The 27,162-nt window shown below is 35.2% G+C and overlaps 2 protein-coding genes across 2 annotated transcripts in view; one reads left to right on the top strand and one right to left on the bottom strand.

Moving 5' to 3' along the window:
• Positions 1-27,162, bottom strand: part of RB1 (RB transcriptional corepressor 1) — a 198,402-nt gene that overhangs the window by 45,528 nt on the left and 125,712 nt on the right.
• LPAR6 (lysophosphatidic acid receptor 6) lies at positions 5,675-7,777 on the top strand. Its single transcript, XM_006083533.3, has one exon. It carries the CDS (start codon positions 6,356-6,358, stop codon positions 7,388-7,390), a length of 1,035 nt encoding a protein of 344 aa, XP_006083595.1. The 5' UTR covers positions 5,675-6,355; the 3' UTR covers positions 7,391-7,777.

Raw genomic sequence — 27,162 nt, 5'->3', positions numbered from 1 at the left:
TTGCTGTGCAGAAGCTTTTTCTTTTGATGTAGTCCTTTAACTGACTTGGTTCATGCTTATCGCTATTCTGTACAAACATCTATTGTTAACACTTTGTGTTGCATTTATTTTTTGTTTTTAAATCATAATTGAGCTGCATGAATATGTCTTAAAAGGAAGACAAACTAAGAACATACTGAGGAAGTACTAAAAAGAAATTTATGAGATTGAGAAGTTTCCATAGAAAAATGTGATAGAATTTCAAGAGGCAGATATAAAGGTAGAGGGAACAGGCAGAGATAGGAAGAAAAAAAGGAAGAGACAATTTAAGTATTGGCAGTGAAAAACATATTTTCTCAAGTTTTAAGTCTTATACACAACAAAATTCATGATCCTTTTAATTTCCACTATCCTCTTGGCTTGAACCTACTTCAACCATCAATCCCATCCACTTTTACTTTGTTAGAAACCCTACAAACTAGTTCAATCAACCCTTTGAACTTGGGTAAAGAGTGACAAAAAGGGTTGTTTGCAGTAATGATTCTAGAATAAATTTTCTTTTAGGCCAAAAGATCTTTTTATAGAAAATAAATATATTATATCAACATAAATTACAAATGTTCATTTCTCAAACTGCAAAAGTTCTGTTCAATTCTAAAATTAAACAGAAAATTTATCATAACAGGCTTCAGAAGATTCCAAAATGAAAAAACTTTGGCTTTTTTTCATTAGCATAAATTGGAGATGGAAAATAATGTTGAAAAGCCACATCTCATCATGGCAAACATTTGCTGCATTCAAAATAAACAGAGTTTTGAAAATTTTTGTTACATTTTAAAATCTTTTTTCCACACTTTTATTTGGATTTGAACAAATTTACTCAGCTTAAGTTTCATATATTCTATCATCCAATTTTTTTCACATTATCTCACATAATTGGGGTTGTACCTAAAATAACTAGGTACAACCCCAATTATTGCCATCAAAATTTTTAATCAAAGACTACTTGAAAGTTTTGATCAATTCCTCTTCGATTCTGGTCAAGGGCACATGCCCTGGTTGCAGGCTCAATCCCCAGTAGGGGACATGCAGGAAGCAGCCAATCAATGTCTCTCTTTCATCACTGATGTTTCTATCTCCCTCTCCCTCTCTGAAATCAATAGAAATATATTTCTTTAAAAAGAATGCTATAGAAATATAAACACGTTTTAAAATGTTTACTCTTCACAGTATAACAAAATATGAACAAATTCCTTCCTATATTATGAAACTCTTGGGTTAAGCAAAGAATGTTTCTTGCACAACCTGGTTTCAAAATTAAATATGTATCTTTAAATACAAAAAATGAAAGGTGACCCCTTGATTTGTGACCTCTAAGAGTGAAAAAACAAACAAAAAACTGGCAGCTTCAGCATTCAGAGTATTCAAAGAATCAGAATCAGATACAGAAGCAGGAAGGGACCTTTGAGCAGTCCAGCTCCCTCATTTTACAGCCAAAGATGCAGAAACTTAGAAAGGTCAAGTGATTGTATATTAAGTGTCTCTAATTTTCTGCCTGTGTTCTTTTCACAACACTTTCACACTTCCCTGTTTAAATAAAAAAATATAGATTTACATTTTATTACGTATGTAATTATCTTACTTCATTAACGAAGAATCTGCACTAGCAACTATAGTCTAGATTTCTTCTACCCATAGAGAAACTTTCAAAATATTTCAGAAATTTCCAGATATTTCAGAGAAATCGTCTACAGGATCTTCTAATCCATTTCTTCAGAACTGTGGTTTCTTAACTGTTTTTAGTCATGTCTTATTTGACAATCTCATCAAAGCCATGGACCCAAACCTTGGGGGAATGTATACAGGGGTTTCAGAGATTTCAAGGTTTTCAGGTGGAGAGCCTTTACACTAGACCAGTGGTTGGCAAACCGCGGCTCGCGAGCCACATGTGGCTCTTTGGCCCCTTGAGTGTGGCTCTTCCACAAAATACCACATGCGGGTGCGCATGTACAGTGCAACTGAAACTTCGTGGCCCATGCGCAGAAGTCGGTTTTCGGCCTGGGCGAGTTTGTTTTGAAGAAGTGGCGTTAGAAGTGGGAGGTGTTGGTCTGTCGGGCAACGGGAGACATGGCACAGGCAGGCCGCGGGATACGCAGCACGGGGGAGGCGCGCACGATTCATGCAGGAGTTGAGTGAGCCAGTCAGTCAGCAGTCTCACTGTACAGTGGTTAGTGGTTGTACTGTTGATATTTGGCTCTGTTTACTAATGAGTTTGCCGACCACTGCACTAGACTATCAAACTTGGCCTGGCATTAAACCAAATTGCCACATATAATTAGACCATGCTAATGTACCAATAAGTATGTTTTCCCAGAACCACACTTTGACATTGACAGCTTTTCTTGAATTGAGGGCCAATAAAAAATAGCATGTGTTCTGCTAGTAGAAAACAATCAACAGTGGTCATTGAATAGTTCATGTGTAAAGATTCACAATATATTTCTGAATTAAAGGAAAAGAAGTTTTTCCCTTGACACTCTGGAATGTTTTATTTCAATGAATTAAAACTACATAATTCATTATGTTTTCCTTTTCTGTTTTGTGTCAAATGCAGCCTAGATTTTTATAACATCATTTTACACATTGCCCTTCCCATCCTTGTTGGCTTTTATTCTTTTACTAATGTGTTATGAATGTGTGTTTAATTTTTTTTTTTTTTGCTTTTTGGAAACATTTATTGTGTTCAAAATAAATAATTTTAGAATAGTGAATATGACTAATGTTTAAGAATAGTTTTTCCCAAAATTCTCATTTAAATTTTTAACTGTTCTACAATGACTTTCTTTTAAAATTTTTAAAATATAGGTATTATTTACATACACTAAAATCCTAAAATCTTAAATGTTTATTAGTTCCATCTGTATTTACAGTTTTAAAATTATAATCTGCTTTAAATTATTTTTGAAAGCAAGAAGAGTATAAATAAATATATAATTAGTTGATTCATTCATGAGTTGATCTGTGACAGAATGGCAGGAGGAAACTGGAAATGGGTTGGATTAGAAGTAAGGAGATAAGGCATTATAATAACCTTACAGATGAGTGAACAGTATTAGTCCCAAAAGGTGGCAGTGAAAAAAAAGAGGGGTTATAATAAAACTCATATACTATCAAGACTATAAATAACCAGTATAAAATATTAGAGAAAATAAAAATGGCTGATGAGCCCAGTTTATACATTTATTTATCTATAGTGGGTATTCAATAAACATTTATTTATTAATTCAACAAACATTATTATGAGCTTATTTTGAATCAGGTATAGACAAAATCAGATTTCTTGTCTCTTCAAAGCCACAGTTATAGCAGAAATTTAGTCAAGAAATCAGAAGTTAACCAAATCCTTAAACTTCTAATGGTTAATTAACAGAATACTACTGTTTCTCAAGTTGATAAAAATTAGTTTACAACTAAATGATTTATACCATTACTGTAGTGATTAATAAAAACACCTACTTTATAGGCTAGCTGGTTATTTATCTGGTTTCTTGATATAATTAAAATTTGGAAAGTAATGAGTTACATAATGAGATTCACTAAATTTCAAATCAGCTGTATGTTATCATACCCCCTAAAAATTCTATACAAGAAACAAATTGATTCAGACTTAACTTCAAAAATATACTAATCTCACATTAAATTAACAATTTGGTCTGAGTCTATCAAATACAAAAGCACCACCTAGTAATATATTCAATTCCCTGGATTTATTTAACTCTGTTTGTAAGTAGCTACTCTATATTTTTCAAATCTTAACCTAAAATTTTTTCAAGGTATCTAATTTCACTTTGGTCCCTTAATTAAATATCTCAAAAAACAAAAACAGCATTCAATAATCTTCCCTGTTGAAACAAACAGCCCTTCTACTACTGCTCTTCCTCAGTAGAGACAATTTATAACAAAATTCCGACTTATTGATATGATTCATTTATTACAAACACATGAGTATCTACTAAGGTTCAAGCATCATATAAGAGTTAGCTTGTAATAACAAAAAGCTTAATTTAACAAACAGTAATCTACCCATTTTTAAGCACCAATAACACACACACACACAAAACTGCAAATGAACATTTAAGTAAATAAGCAGTTGAATAACAATATTAATACGTGGAAGAATAGTCTAATGTAGAATTTTAATTCTTTGAGAAAATGCCATATTCAAAATGAAAGTGGAAGTAAACAAGGTCAGGGTATATAACTGCTAATATTTAATATTTAATGACTAAAAAATAGATTATCAATTTGAAAGTAGATTACTAAAAAAACTGTAAAAGATTTTCTTTTGAGAATACAAGCTTATTAAATACCTACTCCTTTTTTTCATTACTGTTTATTCAGTTTCCTGCTTCTATATGAGCACACATATACTACTTTTTCTATACCAATGCCATACAAAGATATTCAGTCATTTAAAGTTTTAAGTTTATTGATTATAAGTAATATTCATGTTTTTTCACTTGATTATAAATTTTTCAGTCAAAACAAAAATAGATTACAATTCAAGAGGGATTTATCAATAAACAACAAAAGTTGCTGAGCATGAAAATGTAGCTCAAATTAAAAAGGTGCAAAATCAGCATAAAATATATTACTGCAACATATTATTTTTAATTTTTTTCACACATTTTTAAATTAGCTAAGTAGTTTATAAAGGAAAATAAATTGCTCTTAAATTCCCTAAATTTACTTAATTCATATCAAAAGGAAGAGTTTCAGTCCAAATGGAACCAAACTAGAAAATAACAACAGTAAAACAGAACTGTATCTAGCCTTTTCTGAAAAATGGTCATTTAAAATAAGAAAAACGTGTATGTCCAATAGTTGTGATATCTTCAGTCTTGAGAAAATAACATCTACATTCAACTATCCCCATCACACATATTTTCTTCTTCCAATTTCTTTGGGCTTTAAAAAATGAATAGACTTTAAATATAAATATATAGAGAAACCACTCATAGGAGCTTTTACATGAAGACAAATTTGAATCATATTCCAAAATATAGTTAATGTCATATTAAGAGGGAAAGGGGAGGAGTGGGGGAATGAAATAAAATTCGTTTGAAAAGATACAATTTAATGTGCGCATAAGATTAATACTGCACAAAACAAACATTTTTAAATTTATTCTTTAGTGAAAGTGGTAATTTAAAAATAGAACTAGTGCCCTAAAATATTAATTCAATTTTATAGAAAAGAGCAAAGAATGTTAGAAAATTGTTTATCAAAAACTAAAGACATCTGGGATTGGAGCCATTCACAATCATACCAATTAAATTAAATCTTGAGGAACAATTATGGAAAACAGAAGCCAAGAGTGGCAAAACTACTGTTGGTCTCTCAATCAAATCCTTTATACACCCGAAGAAAGAATATTATTACTACCAGAAGAAAGAATAAAAGGGAAGAAAAGAAAAAAAACCCGAGAAGGCATTTCGGCATAAAAAGAGTTAACGACCAGACGACTCAGCTAAATAGTGACAAGCCTCCCAGGTATATCCTCAGCAGACACGTTTCCAGATTAAAGAACCGCAAACAAACTGGGCTGAAACCTCTCTTTGTCCAAGCCCAGCCTCTTCCTCCTGTGATGTCATATTACAAATCTAGCAAGCCTTTATTTTTCACTTCAGAGAAAGTCCATCACACAATACAGCTGGCAACAGAGAAAAAGACCTCGTTCAGCAAGAGCGAACACGCTTAGGAATTTATTTCGGAACATTTAAAAGACTCTTCTGTTTACCACCACTTGGGATCCACTACCGGAATAACAAAAAGGAAAACTTCATTTTAAAAAAGCAAGAAGTAAATGAGACCAAATTGTGAATGTTTAAGTCTCTGAAAGTCTGCATTGAAAAGCAAAATAAAATTGCTAACTTTAGCTTAAACATTCTGGAGCACAAAGAAACCTGAATTTTGGAATATCATCCAGACTACTGAAATACAAGTTTACCGGACAAGTAGACTTATTTCATCTTAGAACACGGCGTTTCTTTACCATCTACAATCCAATGGATTGGCTTCACTGACTGCATTTTTTAAAGGTTGCTCATCGGTTAACAAGCCCTGGATTCAAAGATTTTTTGGACACTAGAAAATGAGACTATTTTCCTGTTGAGGAACCAAGTGCAAGCTTTACAGCAACAAATTTCATGTTTCTTTTGGAGATTCTGGAGAGAAAGGAAATATTTGTAAGACCACCCAAAGATCCGAAGAATTTGCAAATACACTGGGGTCTTTTTAAGTGGTCAAAATCTGAATACCAAAGGAGCCTGCTGCCCAAAGGACTTCAACACTGTAAGCTGACCGTGCCTTTAGAATGGTAAGCAATAACAGCTCCCAATGCTCCTATGATGACTCCTTTAAGTACACTTTGTATGGGTGCATGTTTAGTATGGTGTTTGTGCTTGGGTTAATATCCAACTGTGTTGCCATATACATTTTCATTTGTACCCTCAAAGTGCGAAATGAAACTACAACGTACATGATTAACTTGGCAATGTCAGACTTGCTTTTCGTTTTTACTCTACCCTTCAGGATTTTTTACTTTGCAACACGGAATTGGCCATTTGGAGATTTACTTTGTAAAATTTCAGTGATGCTGTTTTATACCAACATGTATGGAAGCATTCTGTTCTTAACCTGCATTAGTGTAGATCGATTTCTGGCAATTGTCTACCCATTTAAGTCAAAGACCCTAAGAACCAAACGAAATGCAAAAATCGTTTGCATTGCTGTGTGGTTAACTGTGATGGGAGGAAGTGCACCAGCAGTTTTTTTTCAGTCTACCCACTCTCGGGGTAACAATACCTCAGAAGCCTGCTTTGAAAATTTTCCTGATGACACATGGAAAACTTATCTCTCACGGATTGTAATTTTCATTGAAATAGTTGGATTCTTTATTCCTCTAATTTTAAATGTAACTTGTTCTAGTATGGTGTTAAGAACTTTAAATAAACCTATTACCCTAAGTAGAAGTAAAATAAACAAAACTAAAGTTTTAAGAATGATTTTTGTACATTTGGTCATATTTTGTTTCTGTTTTGTGCCTTATAATGTTAACCTTATTTTATATTCTCTTATGAGAACACAGATATTTGTTAACTGCTCAGCAGTAACAGCAGTAAGGACCATGTACCCAATCACTCTCTGCATTGCTGTTTCAAACTGCTGCTTTGACCCAATAGTTTACTACTTCACGTCAGACACAATTCAGAATTCTATAAAAATGAAAAACTGGTCTACTAGGAGAAATGACTCAAGATGCTCTGAAGTTCAAGGCACAGAAAACTTTATTCATCATAACCTAGAAACCTTAAAAACTAAGATATTTGACAGTGAATCTACAATATAAGCTGCCTGGAATAAAACCACTGGAACTTCACTGGGACAGAACCTCCAAGTTCCTTCAACTGTGAAAAGTTTTCTTGAACAACTCTTTCTTCACCTCAAAAAGAAAATGAGCATGTGGACATTTTAAAGTTTTTAGTATTAAGAAGAAGTTGTATTCAATGTGTTAAGCATTCAAATGTATTCTATTCTTGTACATACTCCAATTTATTTTTCTTAGCCATTTTTGATTTGTACCTTCCTCTTCATTAAAAAAAATCCCTTAAAAAGTTGTTCAAAGTCTAAAAGTGATTATGATTTAAATCATGTGGTGAGCATCTGTACTGTCTTTGAAGTTTTTAGTAATTTTATACTAAGTGATTTACAAATATTAAATGTTTTGTTTAAGTGATATTTTATTCAACATATATCTAATTTGTTTCATCTGAATTGAAACTACTAATCATGTTTCTTATACTATAGTAACATAAATGAGAACAGAGGGTAATTTAAAATAATAAGTGTTTTTGGAGTATTTTTCTAAAAAGTAGCTAAAAATGACTTCTGTAGAATAATAGATACTATTTGAGGATCTTGAGCAGTTACACTTAAAGATAACATTAAGGATTTTGTATTTGCATGCAATTCATAAAAAGCAGATGCTATCTAACTATGAAGTACAGCATGCTTTAAAATTACTATTTGATCCATTTTCTTGCTTTACTGGCACCCAATTTCAAAATGTTATATGCCACAAAAATTGAGGAGAAAACTAATTAAATGTTATTTTACTAAATAAATGTTTAAAAAATAAAAGTCTACTGAAGGTACATTTTCAAGGTATATTTATGTCATACTAAATAACTTGTATTTTAAGTATTTTAGGTTAGTGAAGCACCATAAATAGTAAGACAGTAAAATACAATATTTGGCACTTAAAAAGTAATCGATTTGTGTGTTATTTCCCTTCCATCTTTTGATCAAAGCCAAATAAAGAATAGCTAAAAATATTATTTCAAGTTGCTAAAATGTTACTGTATCTCAAAATAATTCATGAAGGACATAGTTCCTTATATAAAAAGAAGTAAAACTAAAGAGCCAAATAACTAAATATAACTACATTTTCATTTCAGTAAATATAAAAAAAGGTATTGCTTTGAGCTATAATTTAGATATGATGCACCAACTACACTGAAACTGTTTCTTTTCCCAACATATCTTTATTTTCAAATTCAAGCAGTTCTCCAAAGTTAACTAAAAAAATATATATTTTTATTTGAAAATAAGACACATAATTAATTTCAATTCAACATTCAACCTATCTGATTTTTACATCTTCCTCTTTCAAGAATACAACGTTGGACAAATACTCTTAAGATTTTAACTTGATTTTTTGCTCTTCTCTGGGTTTGTGATGCAATGATTTCAGAGGAATAATAGTCATTTTCTAGGGAAGTAAACTCATTTTCAATGAAATAACGGGGAAGGAAGGGATTTTCTTTAGGGAACCATGGTTTCCTTTAGATCAGGGTGGAGAATATCGGCAAGACAAAGCCCAAGAAATCATTTGGTCTGGCCCTGCCAAGGCTATTAGGGGTGAGTTAATTAAATATTTGACCAAAAATAGCAGGCTAATTTTTAAATTGGTAATTTTGTATGGCCCCTGAATCATGTTATAGATATCCAAATGGCCTTTGGCAGAAAAGTGGTTCCTCACCCCTGCTTTAGAAGGAAAACAAATTATTAAACAAACAAACAAAACGGCTAGGGAAGAAATTAAGCATGGTCCTTTATAGCCCAAAAGAAAGGATATATGCTGTAAACATGTTTTCTTTAATTGACTCCAAAGTACCTTTATTTGATATCATGCTTTGGAAAACAAACACATTTAGCACTAAATATAGAGAGTGGGGCAAAAGTAAATTTAGAGTTGTGAGTGCACAAAACAGAGTTTATTCTTATATTATTAGTAGTAATTATTGGATTATTTTTATACATACAACTGTAAACCTATTTTTACCCCACTCTGTATATTTTTGAGTTGAAAAGCAACTAATAACTTACTGATGTGGAAGAAAGAGGTGGTAGTTTGTTAACAGATTTCTCAGAACTTTCCTTAGATTAAAGATCTGTGAGCAAGATAGCAAGATCTCAAAACATAGCTATTACTTTAAAATGCAAGCCAATTAGCCTTGGCCAGGTGACTCAGTTGGTTGGAGCATCATTCCATACACCAAAAGATTGCGAGTTCAATTCCTGACTAGGCTTGCAAGTTCGATTCTTGGTCAAGGTGCATACAGGATACAGTCAATAGATGTTTCATTCCCCCTTTTCCTCCCTCTCTAAAAATCAATCAAAATGTGTCCTCAGGTGATGATTAAAAGAAAACAACAAAAAACACAAGCAAAATAGTTATCAAATAGTTGTTATTACTGCACTCAGTGGTGCAATTTTTATTGTCCTCTTGTCAACAGAAAGACGAATCAAAAGTTTTATAAGATTCTTCACAAAGAAATACGTAACATAAGTATTATTTTTCACATTGAGAACTTCAAATTCTGGGCAAACCTTACCTACAGGGATAGAAGGAGTATTACAGTTATTTTCCTTTGTTAGAGTTGCACTTTAAGGTAAATTATATATTCCTTTCTGTTTCTTCTTTACCCAGAAAACTTATATTAATAAAACTGAGAATTTACTTTTTGTTTCCTTAAAGTGACAGTACCAAGCCCTCCTTCCCCCCCCCCAAAAAATGGTGCCCACTGTTTTCAACGTTTTTATAAAAGATTATTTAACTAATCTTCCTCTCCACATTAACTCCCTTCAAAGGAATAGAAGTAAGATGAGGACATTTCTGAGTTGTGGAAAACAGCTTTCCAGACCCCTAATGATTAGTTCTGAACATAGAAATTACCTTTTCTGAGAAAATACAAGTAACTAGTTTACCAAAAGAATGTATAAAAATATATGCATTGTACATAATTTATCCAACAGAAAATTTAAAGAAACTGAAGATACTATTTTATCAAGGAGTTTTGACTTTATATTCTACATTCAAAATACTAAAAGCAAATTTGAGGTATAAATCCCAATTATAGATATTGGTATTTAAAAAAATTAGTCATTCAGTTAAGGAATAGAAAATACAAAATGGAACATTAGCAAACTTGATCTCCCCAACCGAGAAACATTTAATTTATGAATGGTATGTCGCTAAGAAGAGACAGAAGCAATAGTTTTTTGGTCCTGCAATTCTGGACCTCTGATAAACCAGGTGACCTGATCTTCTGTCAATATATTATGTTACTATTGCCTAGCAGAATCTTTACTACATCCCAACATCCAAACTACTTTAGTGCCTACATGCCAATCTAACCATTTGTCACAAAAGAAAGATGTGACCTAGTGTGGTTGTTTATTCAGTTGTGAATTTTTATATAGAAAATTTTATAAACAGTGCTTATTAGTACATGAAGGTAGTCCCAAGGTAAATTGTTTTTTAAAAAGCTCTTTTCATCAGCTGGCCTGAGAACAAGTTTATCTATTTATAATATGAATTCTAAGAAATAAGTTCCAAGTTAAAAAGGACTAATGGACAGACCAAAGGACACAGAACGTATTTAAATCAACCCAAATATTTAATAACCAATAATATTTAATTAGCAAAATTTTCCAGAGATCAATATATACATAATCCTAAAACCACTAATTCTCAAATCATCTTTTTTACCTGATGTCTGCTATGCATTTTTGACAATTTTATAAAAGTACAAAGAATATCATTTAAATAGGGCAATAGATCAGAATAATAAGAGAATACAAAATTAACTCCAGGCAAACTTCTCTACCAAGCCTTTCCCTTTCTTCCCTCTCTCAAAAATATTTACTTCAATAACTGCTTAACAGGGTACAAAAGTATTTCTTTCATCACTTAGTGCAATGGCAGTGGCAAAAACAGAATCCAAAAGACAGGACCCCAGAAGTAGAGACAACTAATGAGTTTAATAATTAGTTTTCAAACTCAAAACCTGCTTTACTTTAGAAATTCACTCAAGCAGTTTTTGAAAATAATTAAAGGTTAAGTAAATATTATGAATAAAAGACAAATATGTGTAATATACTTACAGCCAAGTTACAGTTAATACTTATAGGGTGAATGTGCAGAGTTCTATTATCTTCCTATCCAAATGGCTTCTGGTAAATTCACCATTTAGAACTGAAAGAATTTAGAAGTCGCCTGAAACAACTACCTCACCTTACTTAGGTTGAGGAAACTGAAGAACTAAAAGGGTAAGTAACTTGCACAGGGTCACATAACAAGTTAAAGTAAAGCCAGGATAAGAACTTGGGGTTTTTGGGGTTTTAGTTTTATTATTTTTTGACATGTCTATTTCTTTAAGGTGGCAAGGGAAGTACCACATGCAAAGGCCCTGTGAGAGAGAACTTGGTGTACTGAAAGGATTAAAACAGAGCCGAAGTAGCTGGAGATGTAAGATGAGATCATACATGTACTTATAGGCCATGATAAAGCCATGTTAAGATCTGAGTTGTTGTAGAAAGTCCTGAAGGCTTTCAAGTAAAAGCAGAGACATGATCAGGTTTAAAATTCTAAAATGATCCCTCTGATTACAGGGAAGAGATGCATTTGTCTTCAGCAAAAAGTAAAAAAGAACCACAATAAGAGCTACATTTATGCAATTTAAATTAAAAGAGCTGTTCTTATCCTTTATTTTGATTACATCCTTTCTTTCTTATTAAGATAGCCTTTCTTTTTTTAAAATGATAGATGGAAAGGATTTTTTAAAAATTATTTTTTTATTGATTTTTAGAGAGGAAGGCAGAGAGAGAGAGAGAAACACACATCGACGTGAGAGTGAAAAATCGGTTGGCTGCCTCCTGCACCGCCCGTTCCTGGGATTGAGCCTGCAATCCAGGCATGTGCCCTGACTGGGAATTGAACCAGCAATTTTTTGGTAAAAGGGAGATGCCCATCCAAATTGAATGAACTACATTGGCCAGGGCTGGGAAGGATATTTTAATGTCATTACTTAGCACAATTAAGCCAGTAGCCCTTGTGGAGAAACTAGTTCCTTCATATACTGCTGGTGGGAATACAAAATGATATAATCCTTATGACTGGGAATTTGGCAATATCTAACACACACACACACACACACACTTACCCTTTAACCCAGCATTCTCATTTTTTGGTATTTACCCTGAACACACACTTTTAATAATATAAAAATAATATGTACAAGGTGCAGCATTATTTGAAATGGTAAAAATTGGAAACTACCCAATGTCTTGTCTAAGCATAGAATAAATTGTAGTGCATATGCACATTGTACTGCTATCCTATATAATAAAGAGCTAATATGCTAATTAGACCGGACAGCCAAAACACCTTCAGACATCCTTCCAGATGACCTTCTGGATGAAGTCGCGGCTGCGAGGGCCAGCCAAGGCAGCCGGGGCTGCAAGGGCTGAGCCCCTTGCATGAATTTCGTGCATCAGGCTTCTAGTGCAGCTATAATAAAGAATGAGAAAGCTCTCCAAGAATTGATAGGCAGAAAGTATGGTTAAATGAAAAAACAAAGCATAAAAGAACACACGTAGTATGCTAACTTTGTGTAAGAAAAAGACAAAACAAGAAAACATACATATATCTACTCATTTTACTAACAGAAACATAAAATCAATAAACCAAAAAATAAGGTGATAGGGGTGGGAAATGGTGTAGAAGAGATACTGAAAGAAATAACTCTCAACTAAGTGTAAAACTTTGGAAATCATGCTAATGTTGTACATCAGGAATCAGAAAACATTTTCTTTACGGATCAGATAGTAAATATTTTAGGCCTATAGGATATACCATCCTATTGCAATTTCTCAATTCTGCATTGTAGTACAAAAGCAGCCATGAATAATACATAAACAATGAGTGTGGCTGTGTTCCAATAAAACTACTTATAAAAACAGATGGCTGGCTGTGGTCTGTGTGTGCTACCTCCTGTCTTACATAGTCAAAAACTAAAGCCAACAATGGTAAGAAATAAAAATAAATAAAAAATAAAACCCTACATATGCATCTTTATTAGTGCCTGGCACATAATAGGTCTTGATAATTACCTGCTGAATGAATAAACCTTAAAGTTCTATTAAAAGACTAGAGGCCCAGTGCACAAATTCATGTACCAATGGGGTCCCTCGGCCTGGCCTGTGGGATCAGGCTGAAAACTGCTCTCTGACATCCCCTGAGAGGTCCCGGATTGCAAGAGGGTGAAGGCCAGGCCAAGAGACCCCACCAGTGAATGATCGGGGCAGGGGAGGAACCCAGGGGGTTGGTCAGCTGAGGAGGTACCACAGGAGGGCTCCAGGGCATGTCTGGCCCATCTCACTCAATCCTGATCTGCCAGACCCCAACAGCAAGCTAACCTACCAGTTGGAGTATCTGCCCTCTGGTGGTCAGTGCACATTACAGTGAGCAGTTGAATGGCCTTAACATATCATTAGCATATTACACTTTGATTGGCTGAATGAACGACCGGATGACCGGACACTTAGCATATTAGGCTTTAATTATATAGGATGGACATGAGTTCTAGTCAGGGCTTTGCTACAAAGTAATATAGCTTTAGTTAAGTCATTTAACCTTTTTATGTTGACCACTGCATCTATGGGTTTTGAACTAGATATTATGTAAGGTCCATGTCATGCCTTATATCCTAGTTTCTCATTCTTGTCAGTTATAATTTTCATCCATTCCTTTCTTTTAGTAACCATTTTTTCACCACTGTTGCCATGTTATATTGGGACTACTGCAATCATTCCTTAACTCGGCCTGCTTCCTACTTTCTTCCCTTCAACCCATGCAAGACAGCTCAACTAGATTCACCTATTAAATCACCTTGTACTGATTAATGTCCAGTTTTAAAAGCTGTCAGATTATCCATAACCTAAAGGGAAAAGTCCAGTTTCAAAGTTCAAATTTCACCAAAATCTTACCCCAACCTACCCAATATTTTGTTTTCTCTTAGCTCCCAAACAAGAAACCTCTACTCCAGGATGGTCTGTTACTTGTCCTGTGGCCACAACTCTCACTTTCTTGACTCTAGCCCAGGGGTGGGCAAACTTTTTGACTCGAGGGCCACAATGGGTTCTTAAACTGGACCGGAGGGCCGGAACAAAAGCATGGATGGAGTGTTTGTGTGAACTAATATAAATTCAAAGTAAACATCATTACATAAAAGGGTACGGTCTTTTTTTTTTTTTTAGTTTTATTCATTTCAAACGGGCCAGATCCGGCCCTCGGGCCATAATTTGCCCACGGCTGCTCTAGCCAGTGGTTCTCAACCTTCTGGCCCTTTAAATACAGTTCCTCATGTTGTGACCCAACCATAAAATTATTTTCGTTGCTACTTCATAACTGTAATGTTGCTACTGTTATGAATCGTAATGTAAATATCTGATATGCAGGATGGTCTTAGGTGACCCCTGTGAAAGGGTCGTTCGACCGCCAAAGGGGTCGCGACCCACAGGTTGAGAACCACTGCTCTAGACATTTAGGTACATAATATACTACTCACACTACTCACCCCTCTCCCTATCCCAGTCAACAAAGCTCACTTTGCTCCTCTTCCCTTTTCATCCTACAAGACCCAGTTCAACTCCTAAGCAAAACCTTTGATAACACTGTCTGTGTTACTTATTTTGTAGTTCTTTAATGCCTTTGTTAGTTTTTTGTTTGTTTGTTTTGTTTGTTTTATTTTTTTTTTTTTTGCCTGGGCTATGTTTTATCTTCCTTACTAGATACCTGAAGCTCCTTGAAGAAAGGGATTATGTTTTGTATTTATTTGTGTTCTCTACAGCACCTAACATACCTATTGGATTGAAATAGAGGGCATAAAGATTGGAAGGAAGGAGCTTAGAGTTAAAAGCAAATTATATATTACTTTCCTGCCAGAAAAAGATTAATTTTAAATAACTAATATCTATTTACTTATAGAGTATCTACTCTGGGTCTATCAATGTAGTTTAATGAATGTCCTATACCTACACACAAAGTTTGCCTTTTGTATTACCAAACCTATGGTTCTTTTAATTATTCCAAAGCCCAAGGTTAAAAGGCAAATTTTCTTTTACCAATATTACTCTCGTACAAGAATTCAATTTACTATAGTCATCACCATAACTTATTACTTGATTTATTAATTTTAAACTATACCTGTTGAATCCTCACCATTTAGATGAGGTGATACGTTATTAAAAGAAACCACTTTGTTCTTGAAGACCTTTATGGAATTGACTTCTCTTCTGGAACAATTATTTTCTAGGCCTGGTGAATCCTAGGATTTTTCCCATTTTTTTCTCTTTGTACTCCTTTGACAGTTTCACTCTTTTTTTTTTTTTTTAGATTCTGTGATATCTCCTCTCTTGGGTTTCTTTTTTATTTTGCTAAAGCATTTCCTCTAGTTATTCTATTTCAAAAAGGGCAGTCAAGAGATAAACTTTTGGTCCTTGCATGCTGGAAAATTGTTTCATTTTACCTTCATGTTGACAGTGTGGGTCAGATAAATAATTCTAGATAAAAACTGATGCTGATCTGGATCTTATTTCCCTGCAAATAACTTTCTTGTTCTCTCTAAAAGATGTTAATTTTCTCATTACCTTTGAAATTTTAAAAATATATATATATTATTGATTTTTTACAGAGAGGAAGGGAGAGGGATAGAGAGTTAGAAACATTGATGAGAGAGAAACATCAATCGGCTGCGTCCTGCACACCTCCTACTGGGGATGTGCCTGCAACCAAGGTACATGCCCTTGACCGGTATCAAACCTGGGACCTTTCAGTCCGCAGGCTGACGCTTTATCCACTGAGCCAAACCGGTTAGGGCACCTTTGAAATTCTGAATTCTCACCAAGATGTATCCATTCATTCATCTTACTTGGTATTATGGTCCTTTCCATCTGGTCTTCTGGCTTTCAATAGTTTTGAAAATTTTTCTCCTGATATGTTTTTTAATCATTATTTTCTCTCCTCCATTTTTTCTGGTCCTTCTTTTGAGGATGAATAAATAGATATTGAAATGAGGTGTCCCAAAATACCAAAATAAGGGCAATAAACTTAGCAGTGCAATAGTCTGTGGCATTTCCTTCTTAAGCAGAATTACCTTTTTTTCCTCCCTTTTTCTTCAAGTCTGTGATAGAAATCTAGATTTCCTTAATTTCTATTCTGCTGCTTTTGCAGGCACAGCACAAAGCCATAGCCCTGTGTGCACATACGCAAAAGTTGGATTGGAGCCAGGCATATATTTGTATAGTTTGTACACTGCACAAGAATATAAGGCTTCAGCCTAAACTCTGTATACCAAGCCTAGGGCACATGTGTCCAGAAGGGCATCTTTTTCAAATTCATTAGTATGGAAGGAGACATATTTTCCTAATTCTTATAGGCTGGCACAGTGATAAGTGGGGGACTGGCCCAGGTGTTTCATGCACCAATAGATCTCAAATCTACAATTGTCAAATGTAGGTGCCAGATTAGCATATCAGAATCACCTGGACAAATGCTGGAAATGCACATTTTAGGCTCTCCCCCAGAAAGTTCAGGATTGGCCCCAGAAGTTTTAACTGTGTTTTAACAAGGCCTCCAAGTGCTTCTGATAAATGCTAAAGTTTGAGAGCCACTGGCACTTTAGAGAACTCTCCTGATTACTGCCCTATTCTCTGTACCTGCTACTTTGGCCTTGGAGACTGTCTCCCACTTCCACTAGAGCCCTTTCCTGGGTGTGTTCAGACCTGTAGTTTTCTTTACTTTGCTGTATCCATCAATAGACTCCTCATTTCCTTTTTATTCTCAAAACTGAATCAAATTCCCTCCATAGTTTTACACTTCAGAGTCTCAGAACTGCTGGATTTCAACCCATGTGTTGTTTTTTTTCTTTTCTATAACTTTTTTAGAGGTTTAGGGAAGAAAAATAGGTAGAGGTATGTGGTCACTTTGCTATTCTCAACCAGAAATACTCTATATTTTAAAGCAACTGCACATCTAAGTTACATAAAAAAATTATAATACATAAGCCTTTTACTGATCTTAAAAAATAGCAGGCCTTTTCATCAAAACAAAGCAAATCCCAGACAGAAGGAAAAAAAACACACACAAAAAAAAACAAAGGAAATCCTTATATTATGAACATAACCTTAAAGTTAGTTTTCTTTAAAAAAAAATGGTGGTCAGCACACGTCTAACTCTGGGTAGGTCAAACTCCTGCCTGTGGGGACAATTTGGATATTAGCCTTTCTTATATAGCATATTACTTAAAACATTGCACTAAAAAATTATACCTTTTGGCCTACGTGCCCCATATGTAATTTTTGCTGATGACCAAAATAACTAGTTTCAAAATGGCTAGGCAAAAATTGCTATACTTTGTGTTGTGGCCCTACAAGACTTCGTTAGACCCAAACACATGTAATTCAATAATCTTAGCTACTCAAGGGGGAAAAAGTGGACATGTATTAAAAAATAGAAAAGGACATGTATAAATAGTTTGTCTAGAAGAGACTATAGAGTTGTTACTAGACAAATAATTACAAAAGTCAGAGATATCATTTTTTCACTATCATGGCAATTTTTACCCATCTCCATCCATCCAGGTCATTTATTCTTCACTTGCAACTGAACTATAGAAAAGTCTACTTTTAGAAGACCTTGTTTAAATATGTGAGTTAGACCCTGGTCTAAAAGTACATAGTGTTAATAAAAGTATCCAATATGTCTATTACAGGGATAATGCAAAAGTTTGTATTTTTCAAGAACAGTTTATATTTTAAAGAGTTTGGTTTTGGATTAGGAACCCCAATTTTCATTTTTGTTTATGACTCAATAATTAGTAACAGATAAGTCATTTTATTTTTCCACATTCTCATTTTAATGTTTAAAAAACTGAAATGACAAAATAATAAAACCCAGCATTACTTACAAAGTAAACAAAAAACCTTTTAGACAGTTAAATTATCTTAGACATGGAAAGATTAAGTACAATGACCAGATATTAATAAAAATAATAAGTAGTTATTATTTTTAATCAAGATAAAAATGACCAGATATTAAACTCCAAAAAATGAACTTAAAAGAGAGGAAGACAGATTTATGTTAGTCTCTGAAGGATTCTTTAAAAGTATAATCAAAATCTTAAAAGAGAAATTATGTTATATTTACTGAACGTAAGAAACACTGAAACTTACCAGAAATAGAAAAGATTTCTTTAAAAGAGAAACAAATCCAGCTGTTTCCTATTCTACATTTCCTTATCATATTCTAAATCTAGCACTTACAGGAAGACACCAAAAATGCTTTTGATATCTGGTCATTTCTGGCAATAGTGGAAAATATTAAGAACCAGTAAGTAAATTGATAAAAAGACATAACATTCACGTGTATTTTAAAACTAGGTTGTGACAGTTCAGAGATTTGAAAAGAAGCCATAAATGTTCGTTTATTCCTTACAACTCTGGAAAGTATTATTATCCTCATTTTTACAGACAAAACCTGAGATGCAGAGACATAACTTGTTCATATTTATACCTTTGAACCTCAGCTTTCCTTATCTTTAAAATAGAGTTAGCAATGTTTACTTCTGTGAAGATTAAATGAGACCTGGTGACTCCAAAGCCCAGGCTCCTTCTGCCACAGCACAGTGACATAAAGAGAAAGATACAAACACAGAGAAAACATGAATAAAGAAACTAATCACAACAGTGCATATACCCAACAGTAAACTAATAAACACCCCAAGAGGCAGCACAAAGGTTAAGGGCAGTCTCTAGATAGCCTGAGTTAAAATTCTGGCTTTGCCATCAACTTAACTTTGTGAATAAGGGAAACTTTCTAAATTTCTTAGTGCCTCAGTTTTATCTGTGAAATAGTGATAATGATAGCAGAGATTTCACAGGGTTGTGTAAAGTAAGTTAACCCATTTCAGCATTTTTAACAGTGCCTATAACAGCACACCTGCAAAAATATTAATTATTATGATTTCTACATTGAAATGTCATATGCATAATCAAGAGTCATTCTTATGCTGGTCTGTATGATGGCCAGGAAGGATTCCAAGCAGGAACCAGTGATAGCTTTTTACAAGCATTGCTTCCTAAAGCAAGTTTCTATGAGCTACTAAGGAACATTTCTGAGTTAGATTTTTTCACCATTCCTGAATGTCTTTAGTCCCTGTGCAAATTCATGAACAAGGAAAATGTATAGTATGGACAAAGGGAATGCGGTTAGGAGACATGAATGGACAAGTCATAAATACTTCTCCTCCACAGTGAACTCTAGCAATTTCTCATGTGTCAGAGTGTTCTAAAGATTAAAGAAGGAGAAAAATGCTTAAACAAAAGAATATACTGAGGAATCACATGGGGTTCAAGACAAGAAGGCACGGAAGCAAAGGTTTAGACCTCAGAAAGATTTTATGTTTAAAACCATAAATAGATCTGGATGAAGAACTCAACCTCACGTAACTAGTTAATACAAGACTTGCATTAATTCATAATGACTATCTCAGTTTCTTTGGATTTTCTGTTTGTTTTTTAACATACAAGGAACCACATAAAAATCACTATTGCTTCATTTATCCTTAATAATTTTGAAGTTACAGTTATCTTATTAAATTGAGCTTATATTCTTAGTCCTTTAAAAAGCAATTATCTCTTCACATTTCAGTGAATATTTCTGTAAGCTAAGTTCTTATCCTTATGTTATTGTTTGTACTTTTCTGCATATCTATATTTTTAATTCTAAATTAGTAGAACACAAGGTCACTATCAAAAATTTTATTTCTAAGATATTGCCTTCCTTTATTTTCACTTCTCAGGCTTTATGTGTTTTTTTTTCTTTTTTTGTTTTTAAAAAAATATATTTTATTAATTTTTTACAGAGAGGAAGGGAGAGGGATAGAGAGTTAGAAACATCGATGAGAGAGAAACATCGATCAGCTGCCTCCTACACACCTCCTACTGGGGGTGTGCCTGCAACCAAGGTCCATGTCCTTGACCGGAATCCAACCCAGGAACCCCCATCCGAAAGCCAACGCTCTATTCACTGAGCCAAACCGGTTAGGGCATGTGTTTTTTCTTATAGAAGAATTTAGCTGGAATCTTTCATTAAAAACAGAGAGAAAGCTCAGTTCTAACATTTCAGTTTATGGAAAGAGACTCGTTTTCCATTTCATCTCATTCTCATGTCTCCCTTCAATCTCCTTGAAAGATGATCCAAATACCCAATTTCATCAACCCTAAACATTATATATTCTAAAAATACTTATGTTAAAATCTTACTTCTGAAAGTTGTATGAATGAACTACACACATTATGCACATTAGCACTTCCTTTTAAAATACAGTTTGCTCTTTTTCTAGAAAGTATTCTTTTAATCTTTTATTCTTGAGAAATACATTATACCAGTAGAGTTAGTGCACTGCAAAAAGGAGCTGGTTAACAAATGGTACTTGTTCCCCTTCCTATTATTAATTAGCTCTTAGGCAAAATACTTACCTTGCTACTCAAGATAAAAAATACATATATATTTTTTCACTTAGAATAAAATCAACTTACTATTTATATTGTTGTCTTTTATACTGTCCCACATGCTTTACTAGATGTTATAGTGGTGATACAAACAGTGTGAATGACTTAACAGAAATAAGGTGATACAATGACAGGAGTACTTTATAGGTATTCTGTATTTCTCTTTTCTCATACGCAAAACTGGAATCATATCTATACCCTCTACTTTGCAGAGTTAGTGTAAAGGGCCAACAGAGTATTTCATATTAAAGCCCCATAATGTAAGGGCTTTACAATCACCCAGAAACTGACTACTCTAAAGAGTGGTCTACAGGCTAGCACCATGAGAATCATCTGGGCGCTTGTTAGAAACACTGAATCTTAAGCCACAACCTAGAACAGGGGTGGGCAACCCCTGGCACGCGTGCCAAACATGGCATGCCAGTAACTTTTGCTGGCACGCGAAACCCTCTCTTATAATCTTCCATTTACAATTTTTGTGAACATTTGAATGACTTAAATGTTAAATTACAAGGAACTGGCAAGATACTTGATGTTATGTTTGGTTACAAAGGCTTTTGAAAAGAAACTGGAAGTCTTTAAGAGGGATGTGGATGGTGAGAGATTTAGATATTTCCCAAACCTCAAGAGGCACATCAAAGACCCCCAAAAGATGACAGAACAGACTGTCAAAGCCTTCAAAAGCTGTTTTTAAACATCATCAAGTCAACTATTGAGCAGTTCTTCTCAAGATTTGCGAAATTCAGAGAACTGGAAGAGACAGCAAAATTCATGAGGTTTCCAGACAGCATGAAACTGGAGGAACTAAACTTACAAATGTTTTCATGGATAGACATGGCTGACTTTGAAATGAAGTTGATTGAATTTCAGAGTAGCTCAATTTGGAAGCAGAAATTTATTGACCTTAGAGTTGACTTGGAAAACATTGAAAAAAAGTGATTAGAGACAGGAGTACCAGAGAGAAGTGTCGAAAACGAACTATTAAGGACTTGGAATGCCATTCCAGAAAATTTTTTCTGTTTAAAAAACTTTGCAACAGAGTTACTCTCCATATTTTCATCCACATACGCTTGTGAATCTTTGTTCTGAGTGATGAATTTTGTTAAGTCTCCTAATAGGAGTAGCCTGATGGATGAAAGTAGTAGCTTGTGCATATCTCTGAAGGTCACAAAATATAAACCTGATGTAAAATCTCTGTCATCAGTGATGCAGCAGCAAAAGTCCCACTGATAATATCAAACGGAGTCATAAAGTTTTCTGTCGGACTATCAGTGTACATGTATACATTAAAAAATAAATGTATTTTTCATCATCATATACTGTGTTTTTGTCACTCGAATGAATTTTATTATTTCTTCAAGGTTCTTCACATACGTACACCTTCAGAGATATCAAGTAGGTGTAACATGTTCTCAAGAAATTAGGGTTGGCACGCAGAAGAATTTTGAGTCAGAGATTTTGCTGGTTTTGGCGCACACTCACAAAAAGGTTGCTCACCCCTGACCTAGAACTACTTGATAAAAATCTGTATATTTTTAATATACATATTTTTTATTGATTTCAGAGGAAGGGATAGATTTTTTAAATAATAAAATAAATCTAAGAGACATGATAAAGTTTTTTTGTTGCTGTTGTTCTGTTTTTTAATTACAAAACTCTGTACCTAAGTATAGAGAAAAAGGTGGGGGGAAATGCTCAGTATTCAATCCTGGATGACTTGAAAAGTAATGTAAAAATATACATATTGGGTAGCAAAGTTGTATTTAGAACAAAATAAAATAATTTCAGTTTTGAATGGTGAAATCAAGTCTCCTAAATCACTTGAGAAGGTACTAGTTAACTGAGAGTTAAAGGCAAGAAATTAGAAACATATTGGTCAGAGGAAAGGTTAAAGTCTTACCTATATTTTCAAAAAAGAATCAAATTTAAAAAAATTAAAATGTTTCCTCTTGTTGGCAAAAAGTAAATATATGGTTGTTTTATATAACTCATGAGGGGCTTTTAAAAACCCAACATAAGCCCTAGCCAGTTTTGCTCAGTGGATAGAGCGTTGGCCTGCAGACTGAAGGGTTCCAGGTTCCATTCTGGCCAAGGACACATGCCTGGGTTGCGGGCTCGATCCCCAGTGGGGGGAGTGCAGGAGGCAGTTGGTCAATGATTCTCTCTCATCATTGATGTTTCTCTCTCTCTCCCTCTCTCTCTCTCTCTCTCTCTCTCCTCCTTTCTCTCTGAAATCAATAAAGAAATATATTTTAAAAATAAATAAATAAAAACCCAACATAAAACATTTTTCATTATAGAAGCATAGTTGTATAAACATAATATATAGCATATTACTTCATTGCACTTACCCAGATTTTGAAAAAGTGTTAAATATGGCTTAATCATTACCTTATAATTCACCCACCTTCCTGAAACACAGCTCTCAGTAATACATAACATTCTTTAAAAACAATGTCTAATGGTAAATACTAAAACCTTTGTGCAAAGTGCACCAGAGGTTAATTATCCACCACACAAACATACAACAGATATCCTTTGGGGCTTTTTCAAAGCCACAGACTTTTCTCCCTTTTGTGTTCACTTCCTGTCAAGTTTGACCTTTCAAAAGAACACCAAAGAAGCTTAAAATATTTTTTATGAGTTTGTAAAAAAAAAAAAAAGTTATTCATTATAACTGTAGTGATGTATAAAACAGGTCTTCATTTAAAATTTGGAAAAATAATTTAAAAAAATATTTTTAATCTTTTCTTATATAAAAGTGCTTTGGTCAAGTATTTGTGTAACTGAATGAAGAAACTTGTTAATGTTTGGTGACTAGAGAAAAATAGTATGACAGAATCCAATTTAATGAGTCAGATATATTTGACAACATTTAAAGGAGAGTCAACTTTCTTATGACTTATTAAAACTTAATACAAGAAAATAATAACTAGTACTTCCAGCTATGCTTTTCATATAGTAATTACGTAGCCCTCTGAAACAGTATTATTCAGAAGATAGGATGCATTTAATATAGAAAGACAGAAATGATACGCTAAATATTCTTTAAGTACACGTATTTATAAATACTTTATGAATCATTAAATACTACATATAACTCTTCCAGCCATGATGAAGGGGCAGAGACTAATTTGTCTTAAACAACTACAAAATCAGACAATATACATGAAACAACAGTTTTCAGACACTGAACAATAGGCAGCATAGGACAGTAATCCCTGAGAGAGAAAAAACAAATGGTAAACCCCCACTATCTGGAGTTCCCAGGCTACAATGCAAGCAGGACAAACTGAAATAGAGCTTAATGGTCTCCCTGGCGGAGGAAACAGAGTTGAGAATTCAAGGAAGCCAAGACAGCTAAAATTAGCTGGACAGACTACCAAACAGGTAAGATTTAAATAGAGAGAGGTGAAAAGAGAGAGCTGCAGGGTTTTGCAGAGGGTTACTCTTAAGTCTTCAGCTGAATACAGATAATGCATTCATGTGAGGAAACTACCCAAAGCCAGGGAAAGAGCCATTGGAAGAAGCAGAACCATTGGAGGAGCTGACACAGGGCCAGGAAGAGTTCTGATTTCCACCAGCCAGAGTGGAAAACCTTGTAATGTATGGGACATCAGGAAGAGTACTCAGAAGAACACTGCCTCAATAGTGGGGGAAAATTAGTCACAGATTAAAGAGTGCTCTGGCTTTATCTAAAAACACCACCAACAAAAGCCTTAAAAGAATCACACTGCTTCTAAAGTGACTAAATTGTGTACCAAGACACAGCTCAAGAATAGTGAAAGGAATATGAAAATATCTAGGAACCAATAAGGTAAAATTCACAATGTCTGGCAGGCAAAAGAGCATAAAAAATAACACCCTAAAAAAGGAGAAATATCAGTCAGTAGAAACAAACTTAAAAAGACATAGATGTTAGAATTAGTAGATAGGGATTTCAAAACAGTTATTATTGGCTATGTTCTATATGTTCAAGAAGGTAAAGGAAAGCACAAACATGTTAGAGACATGGAAGAAATACAAGATTCAAACTTTTAGAGATAAAAACATAGTGTCTAAGATTAAAAATACAATAAGATAAGAAGATTACACATTTTAGAAGAAAAAATTAGTGTCCAGCTGGCGTGGCTCAGTGGTTGAGTGTCGACTTATGAACTAGGAGGTCACAGTTCGATTCCTGGTTAGGGCACATGCTCAGGTTGTGGCTCGATCCCCAGTGCGGGGCATACAGAAGGCAACCGATGAATAATTCTCTCTCAGCACTGATATTTCTATGTCTCTTTCCCTCTCCCTTTCTCTCTGAAATCAATAAAAATGTTAAAATTTTTTCAAAAAGAAAAAATTAGTGAACTTGAAGACTTAGATATGTAAACTATCCAAAATGAAACAAAGGAAATTAACATCTGGAGAAAAAAAAAAGAACACAATATCTGTGAGCTACAGGACAACTTCAAGTTGATCTAATTCATGTATGATTGGAATCCCTGAAGGAAGGTGTGGATGGAGTCAACAAAAATATTTTAAGAAAATAATAGTCAAAATTTCCAAATTTGATGTAATCTAAAAGCCCACATAATGAAAAGAACTCTAAGCAAAAGAAACCTGAAGAAAACTAAACCAAGACATATCATAATCAAACTGCCTTAAATCAGTGAGAAAGAGAAAATAATAAAGGCAGGCAGAAAGTAAAGTCCCATTACCTACAGAAAAATTAATAAAAAGCAGATTTCATTAGAAACAATGCAAGCAGAAAACAGTAGAGCAACATTTTTTAAGAAATAAAAAACTTGTCAACCTAAAATTCTATATTCAGCAAAATATCTTTCAAAAACAAAAGTGATGCAAAGATGATATTTGGACATTAAACAGCTGAAAACATTTATCACAGAAAACAATACATACCAGATGGAAATTGGATCTACATAAGGGATGGAGAGCACTTGAATGGTAAATATGTGGGCAACTAAAAATACTTCTTTTACTCTCTTTTGAAAGGTAACTGATGTTTTAAAGCAAAAGTAACGTATTGTAGGGCTTATAACTTAGGTTGAGGTAAAACATGACACAAAGGTTGTGACAGCACAAAGGTTGGGAAAAGGGAAATGGAAATATACTCTTCCAAGGTTCTTATAATATACTAGAGGCCCAGTGCACAAAAATTTGTGCACTGGTGGGGGGGGGTGTCCCTCAGCCCCACTTGTGCCCTCTCACAGTCTGGGACCCCTCAGGAGATAACGACCTGCTGGCTTAGGCCCGCTCCTGGGTGGCAGAGGGCAGGCCCAATCCCTAGGTGTAGCTCCTGGTCAGGCTCAGAGCAGGGTTGATTGGGGAGTTGGGGCGCCACCCCCTGTCATGCACAGAGCAGGGCGGATCAGGGGGTTGGGGCTCCATATCCTGTCACACACACAGCAGGGCCGATCAGGGTTTGGGGAGCTCCCCCCTGTCATGCACAGAGCAGGGCGGATCGGGAGGTTGCTATGCCATCCCCAGTCATGCTCAGGGTAGGGCTGATTGGGGGGTTGGGGCACCGCCTCCTGTCACACTCAAGGCAGGGTCAATGGGGAGGTTGCGGCCCCCCCCCCTTTCACGCACAGAGCAGGGTCAATCAGGGGGTTTGGGCGCTGCCCCCTGTCATGCACAGAGCAGGGCCGATCAGGGGGTTGGGGAGCTCCCCCCTGTCAGGCACAGAGCAGGGCCCATTAGGGGGGTTGGGGCTCCGTACCCTGTCATGCACAGAGCAGGGCTGATCAGGGGGTTGGGGAGCTCCCCCCTGTCACGCACAGAGCAGGGCCGATCAGGGGGTTGGGGAGCTCCCCCGTCACACACAGAGCAGGGCAGATCAGGGGGTTGGGGAGCTCCCCCCTGTCACGCACAGAGTAGGGGGGGATAGGGGAGTTGGAGCACCGCCCCCTGTCACCCACAGAGCTGGGCCGATCAGGGGGTTGGGGCGCTGCTGCTGTCACACTCAGGGCAGGGCCGATGGGGAGGTTGCGGCTCTACCCCGTCACACACAGAGCAGGGCCCATGGGGGGTTGGGGCGCCCCACCCTGTCACACACAGAGCAAGGCCAATCAGGGGGTTGGGGAGCTCCCCCCTATCAGGCACAGAGAAGGGCCGATCAGGGGGTTGGGGCGCCTTCCCCTGTCAGGAACAGAGCAGGGCGGATAGGGAGGTTGTGGCCCTGCCCCTTGTCACACACAG

The sequence above is a fragment of the Myotis lucifugus genome, unplaced genomic scaffold, assembly GCF_000147115.1.
Source record: "Myotis lucifugus unplaced genomic scaffold, Myoluc2.0 scaffold_7, whole genome shotgun sequence".
In the NCBI taxonomy this organism is placed as follows: Eukaryota; Metazoa; Chordata; class Mammalia; order Chiroptera; family Vespertilionidae; genus Myotis; species Myotis lucifugus.
Note: the sequence above shows the minus strand (reverse complement) of the source record. Positions and strands in the feature narration are given on the sequence as shown.